At 42.6% G+C, this 12,901-nt stretch overlaps 1 protein-coding gene across 2 annotated transcripts; it reads left to right on the top strand.

Moving 5' to 3' along the window:
* The first annotated feature begins 1,030 nt into the window (after positions 1-1,030).
* LOC133116470 (ras-related protein Rab-17-like) lies at positions 1,031-10,583 on the top strand. Of its 2 annotated transcripts, none has more exons than XM_061226060.1 (6): positions 1,031-1,128; positions 1,676-1,890; positions 2,918-3,069; positions 4,876-5,001; positions 5,439-5,532; positions 7,659-10,583. In XM_061226060.1, exons 2-6 carry the CDS (start codon positions 1,716-1,718, stop codon positions 7,784-7,786), a joined length of 675 nt encoding a protein of 224 aa, XP_061082044.1. In that variant the 5' UTR covers positions 1,031-1,128; positions 1,676-1,715; the 3' UTR covers positions 7,787-10,583. The 2 variants fall into 2 exon arrangements, with proteins under 2 accessions (XP_061082044.1, XP_061082045.1); XM_061226061.1 differs by having other exon boundaries at positions 1,067-1,128; positions 1,703-1,890.
* Positions 10,584-12,901: the final 2,318 nt, after the last annotated feature.

Raw genomic sequence — 12,901 nt, 5'->3', positions numbered from 1 at the left:
ATGAGAGCATCTTCATTTTTTGAATCAGGTGTGTAACTGCTTTGTTGGAACAAAAGCCTCTTTCTGTAAATGTGTTCTCTTTAATATGAAATATGTTTAATATGTCTTTATAAAGACATCAACCTGCCTCACTGGAGCTGAGGTTGGGCCAGTATGCCCAATTACAATAACTAAGTAGTAATGGAACTACGGCTAAATCTGATTCCCAAAAGGCCTGGCAGGCTGGTGCGATACTCTGTGCCAACTGTAGTAAAGCCTAACATAACACAATAATACAATAACCAACAAAGTCCATAATTAGACATGTGCATTGAAGCCTCAAGTCAGGTCAAGTATGAAGTAATCCAAACAGAATAACACAGCTTTTGCTTTAGTGATTGAATCAAAGGGTCAAGCTTTCTATTCTCAAAAATAACTGTATAGTAAACCCAAAATGGCACAATAATGTACCAAAGAAGTGCACTAAGAAAATAAACAACCCAGTCAAGTAATCCTGCATTCAAGCACCTACAAATAAGCACACCAAGAGTAATAACACAGTTCAGTTAAGAAGCAAATAAAACCAGAGGCATTTTGTTCACGTTGAATTCACAGATCTCTGGCTTCATCAGGACATTGTTCAATCCTCTCTAAAGAGTATTTGCGCCCCCTTGTGACAACAATAGGCACGGTCCCATAAAAACACAATTTCCATAAAATGGAAGAAAAGTTGTAACAACCTTTAACCCCAGCCTTTATAAAAGCACATTTTAAAGTTATAATAAATGCACATTTTATACTTAAACTCCATTAGCTTCACTTCTTACCAAATTTGAGGAAATGATTCAACAATTGTGTTATGAGCTACTCTTTCTGTTCCAAAGAAATATAAATTGGCCTTGAGTGCAGGGCAAGGTGGAATATGAAGCAAAGGGCTTGTTAAATGGGAGGTAAAATGGGTTTTACACTGTGGGGAGGGATTGGGCATTACTGCACCTTGATCCAAAATGAAAGCACGTGAAAGTGAAAGTCTGGTTTCATTTGCACGAGTGACTCATGCTCAGTGTTTCATTCTTCTTTCAGTTCAGTCTGACGGAGAGCAGCTTTCCTGCGCTGTAGCTTTTAAACTGTGGAGAATTTGCTGTTCAGGTAAGAGTCAAAACTTCTCTTTCTTGGTGGCTGTGTCTGCTTTTCTTTTGAGCGTCACTGGACCTGTTGCTGTCTGTTTGTTCTGCAGCTGTCCTCAAAACTCACTGCAAAATCTGAACTGCTCACAACTGTGTCCTAGTGTGACCTTTGTTCGTTGATTTTTAAATGTGAAGTAGAAGTCAGCCAATAAGCCTACGTTCTGCGATGGATGAAGACGGTTTGTTTTCAGTTTAGAGAAAGGTACAGTTGTCTGTTTGTGCATGTTACCTATAAGCACACGCGCACAACCTTGGCTGAACAAGTCGAACCAGATGAGGAACCTCCCTATCGCGCCTCTCGACTCTTCTTCCTGGAGACCAGTACACTGGCGGAGCTAGTAATTCACTTCGTTTTTGTCAGGTATTCTATTGCCCCATGATGGAACTGTCACCTGCTGGGGGTGAGGCATTAGTTTTGGGGTTGGAGTTGAGGGAGGAACTGGGTGTTGTGGGATGGGGGTAGGGGGCTGCCCTGTTCTAAGCCGCTGACATGACACGTTTTGTTCCAGATTTGGGGTGCTTCTCTTTCCCTGCAGTGAAGAACATTGAATGATGGCAGAGAGGAGGTTAAGCAGCCTGGGCGAGTCTCCTCTGGAGGTGGAGGTGGGGCCCCGGCTGCTCAGGGTGAAGATGGTTCTCTTGGGGGGCTCTGGGGTGGGCAAGTCCAGCCTGGCCCTCCGTTTCTGCAAGGATGAGTTCAAAGCCAGCACCCCCACAGTCGGCTGTGAGTCCCGCTCTCATTGTTTGTGTATGGGTATCTGGGCAAGTGTGCCTGTTATATTTATAGCTGTGTTATTTATATAACTTGGCTGAGCTTGATTGTGACATACATTTCCACTCCGCCAACAACAGTTATGTTATAGTGGGCTTTTGTTATCACTGCTAATACAGCAGAGAGAACGTATCCACACAGTTATCGAGTACCAGACAGGTGTACATGAGTATGTCTAAATTTGTTCTTGTTCTTAAGTAGTGACCAGGTCCAGTGCACTTATTTTACCACTAAACCAAATGACATTGATACAGGGCTTCCCAAACAAGGGCCTCTCCATGATGGCTTGATCATGCATGTAAATTCTTACATTGAGAATGTGCAGTGCAGGTTTGGCTCATTACTAGCTGTCTGCACTTTCAGCCATTTCACCTTCATTTACATCCCTTGCCTTGTCAATGAGTTATTTAAGATTCTAAGCTCTTTCTAAAGGAACACATGACTGTGGGCGAACTGATCTGGACAGTGATTGTTTTTACTCTGGTTTAATGTCCTGACTGTTAAACCTCAGATGACTACATTAATTACAGTATTGTGTCTGCCTGGGCTACCATATGAACAGCCATCCATCCATCCATTATCTTAACCCGCTTATCCTGAACAGGGTCGCAGGGGGCTGGAGCTTATCCCAGCATACATTGGGCAAAAGGCAGGAATACACCCTGGATGGGTCGCCAGTCCATCGCAGGGCGCACACACCATTCACTCACACACTCATACACTCATACCTAGGGGCAATTTAGACTCTCCAATCAACCTAACCTGCATGTCTTTGGACTGTGGGAGGAAACCGGAGTACCCGGAGGAAACCCACGCAGACACGGGGAGAACATGCAAACTCCGCACAGAGAGGCCCCGGCCGACGGGGATTCAAACCCAGGGCCTCCTTGCTGTGAGGCGGCAGTGCTACCCACTGCACCATCCGTGCCGCCGCACCACATGAACATAAAACACTCTTTTTCTGTGATTGTGTCTCCAGGTGCGTATCTCACTCAAGTGGTGTGCCTGCATGACTCCACGCTCCGCTTCGAGATCTGGGACACCGCGGGAGAGGAGAAGTACCACAGCGTCACTCCACTGTACTACAGAGGGGCGCACGCTGCCCTGGTGGTGTATGACATCAGCAAAAAGGTACTTCCTGTGCCTAGAACCGGTATCCCTGATTGGAGATGGAAGAAGAACCCCAAAATGAGCGTAGCTATTGCACAAAATGGCGAACCCCTGACCTGAGCAAATCACACATTTCTGATAACATACCATAATGAAAAAAAGAGGGCAGCAATGCTCACTGGGTTGTGAGTCAATGATTTAAAAAAAAAAACCCACCCTAATTTGGTATAGTATACGATGAACTTAATGCGGCAATCCCTATTGTCACTTTGGGACCCAAAACACATGCTGTCCCCGGCCAACTTATTGTCACATGGCCAAGCTTGCACAGACCTGAGTTGGAGGAAGACATTTCATGTGCAGCTTTGGGGCCAGATCCACCAGTGGAGGTTACTAGAAGGCGATGAAACATTAACCCCAAACTGCAGAACCCTGCCAGCCCCTGGGTGACATAATCACTAACAGCATGCATTCCCGTATGCTACCAGCCACAGTTGGCCGTACATGGGCTGTATTCAATCTAAGACTATGGGACTCTTCCATGCTTTCCGTGTTTACTTTAGCAGTAATACAGGAATGTAGACCATCAATGTAATAATCAATACACTGCAGGTGGTTGAAAATGATTGCACAATTTTTTGAATAAATTGGTGGAGTAGTATATGATTTCTTGCTGCTATTGGCTATTGAGTGTTTTTTTTCCAGGCATTGCTGCCAGTTTCTTCATTCCCTCATACCTATTGCAATTTGCAAACTCTTAAAGTGCCTATAACTCTAACACATCCTCTAGGCACATTTCTGCTTGTCTATTCATGTGAACAACACTGTCTGCTTTTGATCTGACTGTGCCCCAGCACAGACACAACATTTAGGGGAATACCAGTGGTAATTTGTGGCCTTAAATGTTGAAGGCCATAGCCAGAAACCTCTATAATCCTTTGTATACATCTGACATGTCTGACCTGATTTGCTTGTGTTCCTGTAAAGACATTATAAAGGAAGCTCTGGGGTATAGCCACCACTACGTTTCATTTCCTCATTGTAACTGTTGTTTATTGACAAAGGGGTAGAGCCACCGTTGGACAGAACTTACTTTACATTTACTGAGGATTCAGTTCAGCTTGGGCTGACATGTAGGGAGCCAGTCCTGTGTGTTTTGAAACAGTTGGTTGCTGGTTGACCTGGTAACAGCTCAGGCAAGCTACCAGTACTAGCTGGTTGGCCAGCTCATACCCAGCTAGATCAGTTTATGACCAGCTTGGGATTTTCCAGCAGGGAGAGTACATTTTTCTTCTTTTATGATTCCCCTTTTCTCAGGACCAGTGCTGAGGATAAGCTGTGGATATTATAAGTTGTTATACGAAGTGCCTTGATATATAGTTGCGAATTTCACATACAAAATTAATTTGCGTCTTTGTATTTCAGATGTAATACAGGTTTCCTGCCTCTTTTCTGTGCCGTTTTAGCTCTGTTTTGTTATCTGTGCCACCTGCGAAGCAGCATACACTTCCCTCTTTTTAAAATGTGTTATTTACCAAACACTTTTATCCAAAGTGACTTACAGTTGATTAGACTAAGCAGGAGACAATCCCCCTGGAGCAATGTGGGGTTAAGGGTCTTGCTCAAGGGCCCAACAGCCGTGCAGATCTTATGATCGCTACACCGGAACTTTCGGGTCCCAGTCTTGTACCTTAATCACTTGGCTATAGGCTGCTCCTGTTCACTGTAGTTCACAGATGCATCTGTTTTGGAAGCCATTTTGCATTTCGTACTGAGCTGCATTTCGATAAGTTGGGGGATGAGAGCTAGCCTGTGCTGTGATTGCAGGAGTCCTTTATGAGGGCTCAGCTTTGGCTGAAGGAGCTGGAGAAGCAGTACATCCCGGGGGAGACGGTGGTTGTGCTCGTGGGGAACAAGGCAGACCTGTCTGACACCCGGCAGGTGCCGCTGCAGGTACCCTCCCCTGGACAGCCACAGTGCTGTCTCTATTGATTAGCAGTACTGTATGTTTTGATTGACTTCTGCATACACTATCTAGGCCTAGTAGGCCACAGAAAGATCACACGGATGGCACATATAATGAATATAGTGGTCAGCTGTGGCCCATAAAAACAGACTATATGCCGTGGAATGGTCAGCTATAATCCCTAATCATAGAGGATTTATGCTGCAGCCAGTGGCTAGCTATCCTGCTTTTCTACAAAATATATTATGCATCCAGTCACTTGAATATGTTATTTCATGTGTACTGAAGAATGCTGTCAAATGATACATATGCCGAAACCAATGTGGCCATAATTTAAATATGATTTTGTAAATCAGTGACATATTTTAGTATATTTAACGTACTGAAACATAAAGAGGTCTTAAAGTGGTTGTTCTTTTTTTAGGTGGGCTACAGACTTGCAGAGAGCAAAGGTTTGTTGTTCATCGAAACATCTGCCAAATCAGGAGAACAAGTCAGCGAGCTGCTTATGACCATTGGTAAGTTATTTTTCTTCATTAATAGCCGCATTCAAAAATTCTATAGTCAACAGGTGACACTCATTTGTGACAGTGTGTACAATTAGTGGACACGTGTGGATTGATTGGTATGTGTGATGTGAATTGTATTGTGATATGGCTCCCTGACACACCCAAACAGAGGCACACAAAAGGTCAAAAGGTATTATTACAGACCTGTGATTACAAGACGGGCAACACACACTAATGTTATGTTATGTTACTCACTGGTGGAGAGAAGCAATATGATGCATTAGAGATTAATATTGCCTTACAGTATATTCCTGTGAGTAGGTAAAGGAGTATATTTTCTGAAACCATTCAAGCGGTCACAAGAAAATATGAAAGAAAATACAGGTGTTTCACTTGAAATGTGTTGCAAGAATTGCAAACATTAAAATAAAATGAAATTAAAACTGAAATTAAAAATTAAAACAAGTCAAAAGCAAAATGTGAATTAAGTGGGTGTTTAAGAATCTGTGATGTAATTCTCCCCATATGTATTTGTGAATCTCAGCTTCAGACAGTGTGTGAGGTCATTTCTGCACTCATAACACAGGTCAAGTCTGATATCACTGTCTTCTCTTAGTGAAGTTAAAGTGAGGAGTTGTTTATTGTGAAGGACAGAGGCAAAATCTTTTTGTGTTCATAGAGAAAAACTCCGCCACAAGGAATCTTTGTAAGTGCTGTTGGTCTGTTTAGGTTTAGTTTGTTTAGCATTGTATCTCAGCCTAACTTTGACAATTGCAGCAATTCCCAAACTGGAACCATACATACAAGACTGAACTGAATATACTCGGCGCTCTGTACATTTATTGCTGTTACCTACTTTTAATTGTCCACATCCTGCCTAAAATGTTTACAGAAACTTGTCCTTAAATAGCCTTTGTACGATTATCTGAGTGACCACACGAGGGCAACAAATAACAAAGAGTGCCTATGGCTGGAATAAAGGGCAACATCCATAATTTACTTCTCTTGGGAAGAAGTCATGTCTACTGATCTGGGGGTGGAGAATGAAGCTCCACATGGATGTTTTATATGAACGCACTGTGAAGTGGTGGTCTGTAATAACACCAGGAAAACACTTTAAATGGCAATGCTGGCAGAGTAATTTAAAAAAGCTATTAGTGTCAGGACATTAAAACTGTGCAACGATTTTTGTGTCTAAATGAAAAAGGCTTAAACAGCCTGTATTAAATTTGAATACATTGTGCATTAAATTGGCCTAAATCGAACCTGTATTTTATCTCAGCAAACTTCTGAAATGAACGCTGTTGTACTGTATATAGAAATGAGTTCCATCAGTACGCTTCACTGAAGGCATTATCACAGATTTTGTGAACATGTATGCAAGGCAATTTTACCTCTTTCGAGTTACGTAGATGGACATGAAACAGCAGAACACTGAAGCAAGCTGAGTTTGTTGCAGTGCTTGCTGGGGCAAAGCTGGCTGCCGCAGGTCACATTGTCCGATCCCTACGCCTTTTGGTGCAGCCCCGTATTTCATACAGATCCAAAGAGAAGTCTGCAAGCAAGAAACAGGAAACAGGAAATTGGACCCTTATGTCATCTCCTGAGTGCGCCCGCTGCTCAGCTGGTCTTTGGGGCGCTGGACCGAAGACCTGCTGTGAACATTTATTTGCTATGGAGTCAAAATATTTGGCCGTGTCAAAACGTGATTGAAGTGCAGCCAGTTCCCCCATCCCTTCGCACTTCACTTTATCAGGCTGATGTTGACAGTTATTTGCTGGTGCCAGATAACGAGGAACTGCAAGACTGACTAAAACGAATAATAATCTACCTGCTTATTTATTGATTTACAATATGCTGTTTCTATCTGTTTGTGAATATGAACGGTTTAAGATTTTTAATTATGTGATAACTCTAGCACTTGGAACCGTACTTACCTCAAGGGTTTTCCGCGCACGTATCCCTGGTTCTGATTTGGACTTCATTGTACATTGCTCTGGATAAGAGTGTCTGCTAAATGACTGTAATGAAATGTAATGTAATGAATGGCCTAACAGGTTATCATTGAACGGATGTGCGTATGAACAGCATGGTGAAACATGGCCTGTCCTCTGGCTCTCTCCCTCTCGCCATAGCCCATAGGGTGAAGCAGAGCAGCTCGGAGGTCAGGGGCCTGATCGAATGGCCGGAGGCAGAGTGCGTAGGAGTGCTCCAGGGCGAGAGGTCCAGCCTGCTCGGTGCTTGCTGCTCAGTGGGCTCCTGACCCCATGGGGCTGAAGGACAGGAAGGTCATGGAGGAACCAGGCCCAGTTTGGCCTGGAGGTGACACAACATGTTCAAGGAGAGACACTGAAAGGCAAACAGCTGGAGGACTGTCATAGCCTCAGCTTAGATGCATTCTCTTCAATGTGAACTATACGGTGGGTATTTAACAAATAAATGCATTTTCAGGCTCAAAGTGGTGGGCTACCTGGGACTTGCCCCTGCAATCTTTGTTTGCAGCAAGGAAATGTTACCTAGAGTGTCTTGAGCCTGAGTTTCTGTATCTCCTTGATACCCTATTGGCCCTGCCTTTGGCTTGGGGCCACTGCTACAGCAGCCACCCATGTCATTAGTACTACTGTATGGCTGTGCACAATCCTACCAGGACATGATGTCATTAGTACTGTATAATTTACATGCACTGTCAGAAATAGAGGTACAGTGGAGGTACAGTACAATTTTGTTAATTAAAGGACAAATACAGTATACAAAATGCACGCTGAAAGGTACTACACAAACAATAAAAGGTACAGAATAATTATTAAACCCATGGCTAGGGTAAAATTTTATGTACCTATAGGGTACCACCCGTGTGACTTTTTCATACCTTTTTTCTGAGAGTGTAGGCATACAGAAAATTAGCAATTTATGGCTGTCTACTGTAAGCATACAGGCAGGATGTGATGTCATTAGCCTCGAACCACCAGCATTCTGCCAGGATCTGCTGTTAAGAGAGGCCCAAGAAATCTGGAATTGTGGTGCTATGAGTGGTCATCTCTAATGCTGAGTGCTCTAGTGCTATTATTCTGACAGCCATTAACTACATTGGTCACATAGGTTCTTGCTTGCGAGAAAAGTTTTGGTGTGTGTATGTGTGTGTGGGTGAGATACAAAGAGAGAGGGACGGAGAGAGCAGTTGGAGGTTTTTGTTGTTTTGAAGATTTTCCTATGATAGAAAATAATTGTGCGAGTTACATACCCTGTCTCTTGGCATGATATATTCTCAAGTGCTAGAATCCTTTTACCATTTTTTAAAATAATTGTCGATTTGGGTTTGCAAATTTTGCTTATGCAATACGGTTACGATAGAAGCAAAAAGTATGGGAAGATATTGTTCAATGCTCAAGAAATATGCGCACATACCCCTTAGATGTTCACCCGTGGCTCTGGTGAATATTAAAGAGATGACCTTGTGAACCAACGAAACTTAGGCTGCTGATAGATATGACTCTCCGGGAGTGCTAGTCTGGCCCATATGTGTCCTGTCCAGCAGTATATTACTGACTGACAGTGAACAAAGACAGTGCTCTAATGGTTGGCTTGTTTGCAGTGCAAAGAGAAGCTGTCAGCATGGTATTTAAATTCGGAGTTCTTTGACTTCTTCCTAACGGTTCCCATCCAGCAGGAATGACTCATCCCCTGTGTCTGTTTGTTTTTTTCCGTTCTCTGCTATATGATCCTGTAATGGAGAACACGTGTTCGCGTACTTACCCCCGTACACGTGACAGTGACGGCCTCTTAGCTGCGTCCCTGAGCCCCAAGGAGACAGTCACAGAGCTGGGGTCTCGGGGGGCTTTCCTGCCCACCCCACACAGCTGGTGAAATTCAGGCCCTGGGCACACTTGGACTCTGTTTTTGTCACTTTTGTCTGTTCATTGAGATAATTTGTTTTTTCCCTGCCTGCAACCATGCAAAAGGTAGTAGATTGTTTTTTGACAGAAAATAGATGTTCCCTCTCAATTGTCTCTTAACATTTACTACACAATTAAAAGGAAGTATTTTAACACCTCTCACCAGCCACCCCCCTCGTTTAACTGGAAACTCTCTCCACTGATGGGTGATGACTGCTCTGGCACAAAATGGCTTCCAGGTGGGCACTACATGGAAAATTACACTGTGAAGCCCTTTGAGGCTTTTGAAAGGGATTACACTATGTAATTGGCATTCTTTATTATAACATATGCAGTGGCAGCTGACCTTAGAGTAAACTAACTGAAGGTATCTTAAGACATTTGAAAACACAGTAAAGCCCCCACGCAAATATTGATGTCTGTTCAATGGAAGGCTTTCAATAAAATTCTGAGTCTGTATTCAGTTTAGAAAACCATCTGATTTAAAGAACGAGTATATCTTTGGTTTTGTTTTTATCTGGAAAATGCATTGTAATTTTGTCTAAGCCACTGACTTGCTCTGATCTAAGAAATCAACTGAAGGGCAGAGCCCACCGTCGATGTTAAAGCAATTTGGTTATCTTGTTTCCCTAGTGGTTTTGTTTTGGAGAAGTTTCTGGCAAGGCTACAGAGAGAAAGCTGCACTTTTTTAGCAGTTTGTCTGCCTGTGCATATTGTTGAACATATTCATCATATTTTTTTGTACCCCCTCCTTTGTTATTGTTCTTGCCCCATCCAATGCACAGTTGTGTACATTCTGTTTGTTGAAATGATTTATTTAAACAGAAATACTTGCAGTTAATTTAAGCACTCCAAGGATCCACTTTCAAAGATAAACATACTGTATTCATTTCTACTGAAGCTCTAGGACCTGAGCATACATTGGGGGTCATATAATGTAACTGTACGCAATAAATTGTCTGTTTTCAATTCTTTGTTGGCAGCAGTGTGGCCTTGGCAAATATGCAAGAGTGAAAGCTGAAATGCAGCTCAAAAATCATCCTATCCATTGCTCTGGAAACTAGGCACTGTTGGGCAGAAGTCGTGGGGAAACTTTAACCGTGTCCTTTAATGTCAATCTGAATTGACTTTGATGTAATGTAAATAAAATGAATATTACACACACTAGACCACCATGGTAGGCATTTTTATGTGAATCCTCAACACACCACACCACAAATGAGTATGTCTTCATCCTATGATAATGCACACAAAAGCGACCAACTCAAGGAGCACTTGGGAGAAATTCTGAGTACCGTGCTGTGTGCTGATAAAAAATGGAGTCTATCTGAACTCTTTGCATTTGTGGGGGGAGGAATCAATTTGCCTTTGTATTATTTCCTGTTTCTATTATAGATGTGGTGGCCCTCTGTAGCTATTTCGAGGTATCACTCCTTAATATTATGTTTAAGTAAACATACAGTTACTGTGTTGCCATTTGGTGTATACCCGTTAACAGATCATACAGCCAAACGCCATATTTCTTCAGTGAAAGTTATTAAATGAAGCTTGTTTTAACTGCTCACATATCTAAGGTTATAACTTATGATGTTTATATGATCTAAGTTGCAGGATCTAATCAATTAAATTGTAACCCTGACTGAGAATATGCCATGCTAAAAGTACCTTGGTCTTTGGCTTGAAAAAGATCTTTGATGTTTATAGGGACAAGGTGGTCAAAACACTGAAACTGAAGTTTTTCCTGTTGACAGGTCATCTCTTTTTGTAAGATTTGTCAGCCACTTTTTCCCTGTACTTTATTTTTAATATTTTACTGATGCTGCAGCATCATCTTTGCACAAGTTGTCCACTTTATTTTACTGGGCCTTAATAATTATCACTGTTTTTAAACCATTTTACTTCCGTGGTCTTCCTTGGCAATGTTCAGAATACATGATATATACATTTTCATTTTCAAAGCTGTACTTGCTACTCAAGTTTTTTTTAAGAGCAGAGTGAGACTGTTTGCTGTCATATTTTATTTAGCTTTATTTGCACAGGTAGAAAGCAGAGAAGGTAACAGGCAGCATTAGGATAACAGCTGTGAAAGTGTCATAGCAATAGGGTTAGCCCTCAAACTAAGGGGAGCTGATGGACTGCACCATACATCTTACCAAACTCACATTAGTAAAATGGCACATTTCAATGACAGACAGCGAACCCATAGAACACTCAGTGATCACTTTATTAGGCAGACGTGTACACCAGCTTGTTAATGCAAATAGTTCATCAGCCAATCATGTGGCAGCAACTAAATGCATACAAGCATGCAGACGTGGTCAAGAGGTTCAGCTGTTTTTCAGACCAAATGTCAGAATGGAAAGAGAAGCAACTTTTACAGTGGAATTGTTGGTGCCAGACAGGGTGGATTGAATATCTCAGAAACTGCTGATCTCACTGGGTGTATAACGAGATTACATCATATTTACACAGAATTCACAGTGTTTGGACAACTGTCTATATTATGGCTCAACAGTTTATCAGATATTCCAGAGAATCTCAACAAGCAAATTATCTGTGGTACCATCACAAGCATAAAGCAGTCATTGGGACCAAACTGACTTCTATTGATGGCCTTGGTTTTGATGTCTTCCATCCCTGCTGAAAAAAACAAAACATCTCAAGCTAGGTTTTGAAACAGCTGGTAGCTGGTTGACCAGTTCAGACCGGCTCCATACTCAACATTGTTTGACCGACTCAAGTTATGTCTTGAAACAGGTGGGAGCTAATAATTTCAAGCTGGTCATAGCTGGACTTTACACCAGGGATGGCTATTTAAACGTCTTTTAAATATTTAAATATTTCTGAATTGTTCTCTTTGACATCTGTGGCACCAAGCTTAGGTTCCCTGGAGGAGTTAGAAGCAGAACAGAATGGGTACAGCACAGAGACTGGGGTGCAAAGTGTGGAGCTCATTCCTCAATTGACATCAAGTCCTTGGTTGCCATATTTACAAGTCTTTAATCAGCAAAAATTAGAAGACAAAGCTATGGTCATAAATATGAAAAGCAGGGTAGACAGGGGAAAAAGGGGAAAAAGCAAGGTTCTTCGCTGCCCGCCATGTTAGTCATCATTAGCTGCGATGGGGATGCAGATCCTGTGGACGGCGTGCCCTGACCCTCTGTTTACCCCGGCCTCGTGCCGGCCGAAACGCCCCACTGGCCGGATGCCCCGGCCCGTGTACCAGGAAGCGTCAATGTCTGGATCTGTGGGCAAAGGGAGAGGTAAGCCAGACCTCTGAAACTAATGCTCCAGAATGCTGGATGTGTGAAAGGGGGCACACACTGAAGTCAATGCGATGCAAAATTCAGGGATCATGCTGGTAATGTCTGGAGTATACAGCAAGGTGAGCTTTATGTACCAACTTAAGGGAGGACATATCCTACCCTGGAGGGCTGGTGTATGCTGGCTCTGTCCAATCATGCAGGGTGTTGAACCAATACAGT

This window comes from Conger conger, chromosome 17 (assembly GCF_963514075.1).
Source record: "Conger conger chromosome 17, fConCon1.1, whole genome shotgun sequence".
Classification (NCBI taxonomy): Eukaryota; Metazoa; Chordata; class Actinopteri; order Anguilliformes; family Congridae; genus Conger; species Conger conger.
The sequence above is the reverse complement of the archived record's forward strand: the minus strand, read 5'-3'. Positions and strand labels throughout refer to the sequence as shown.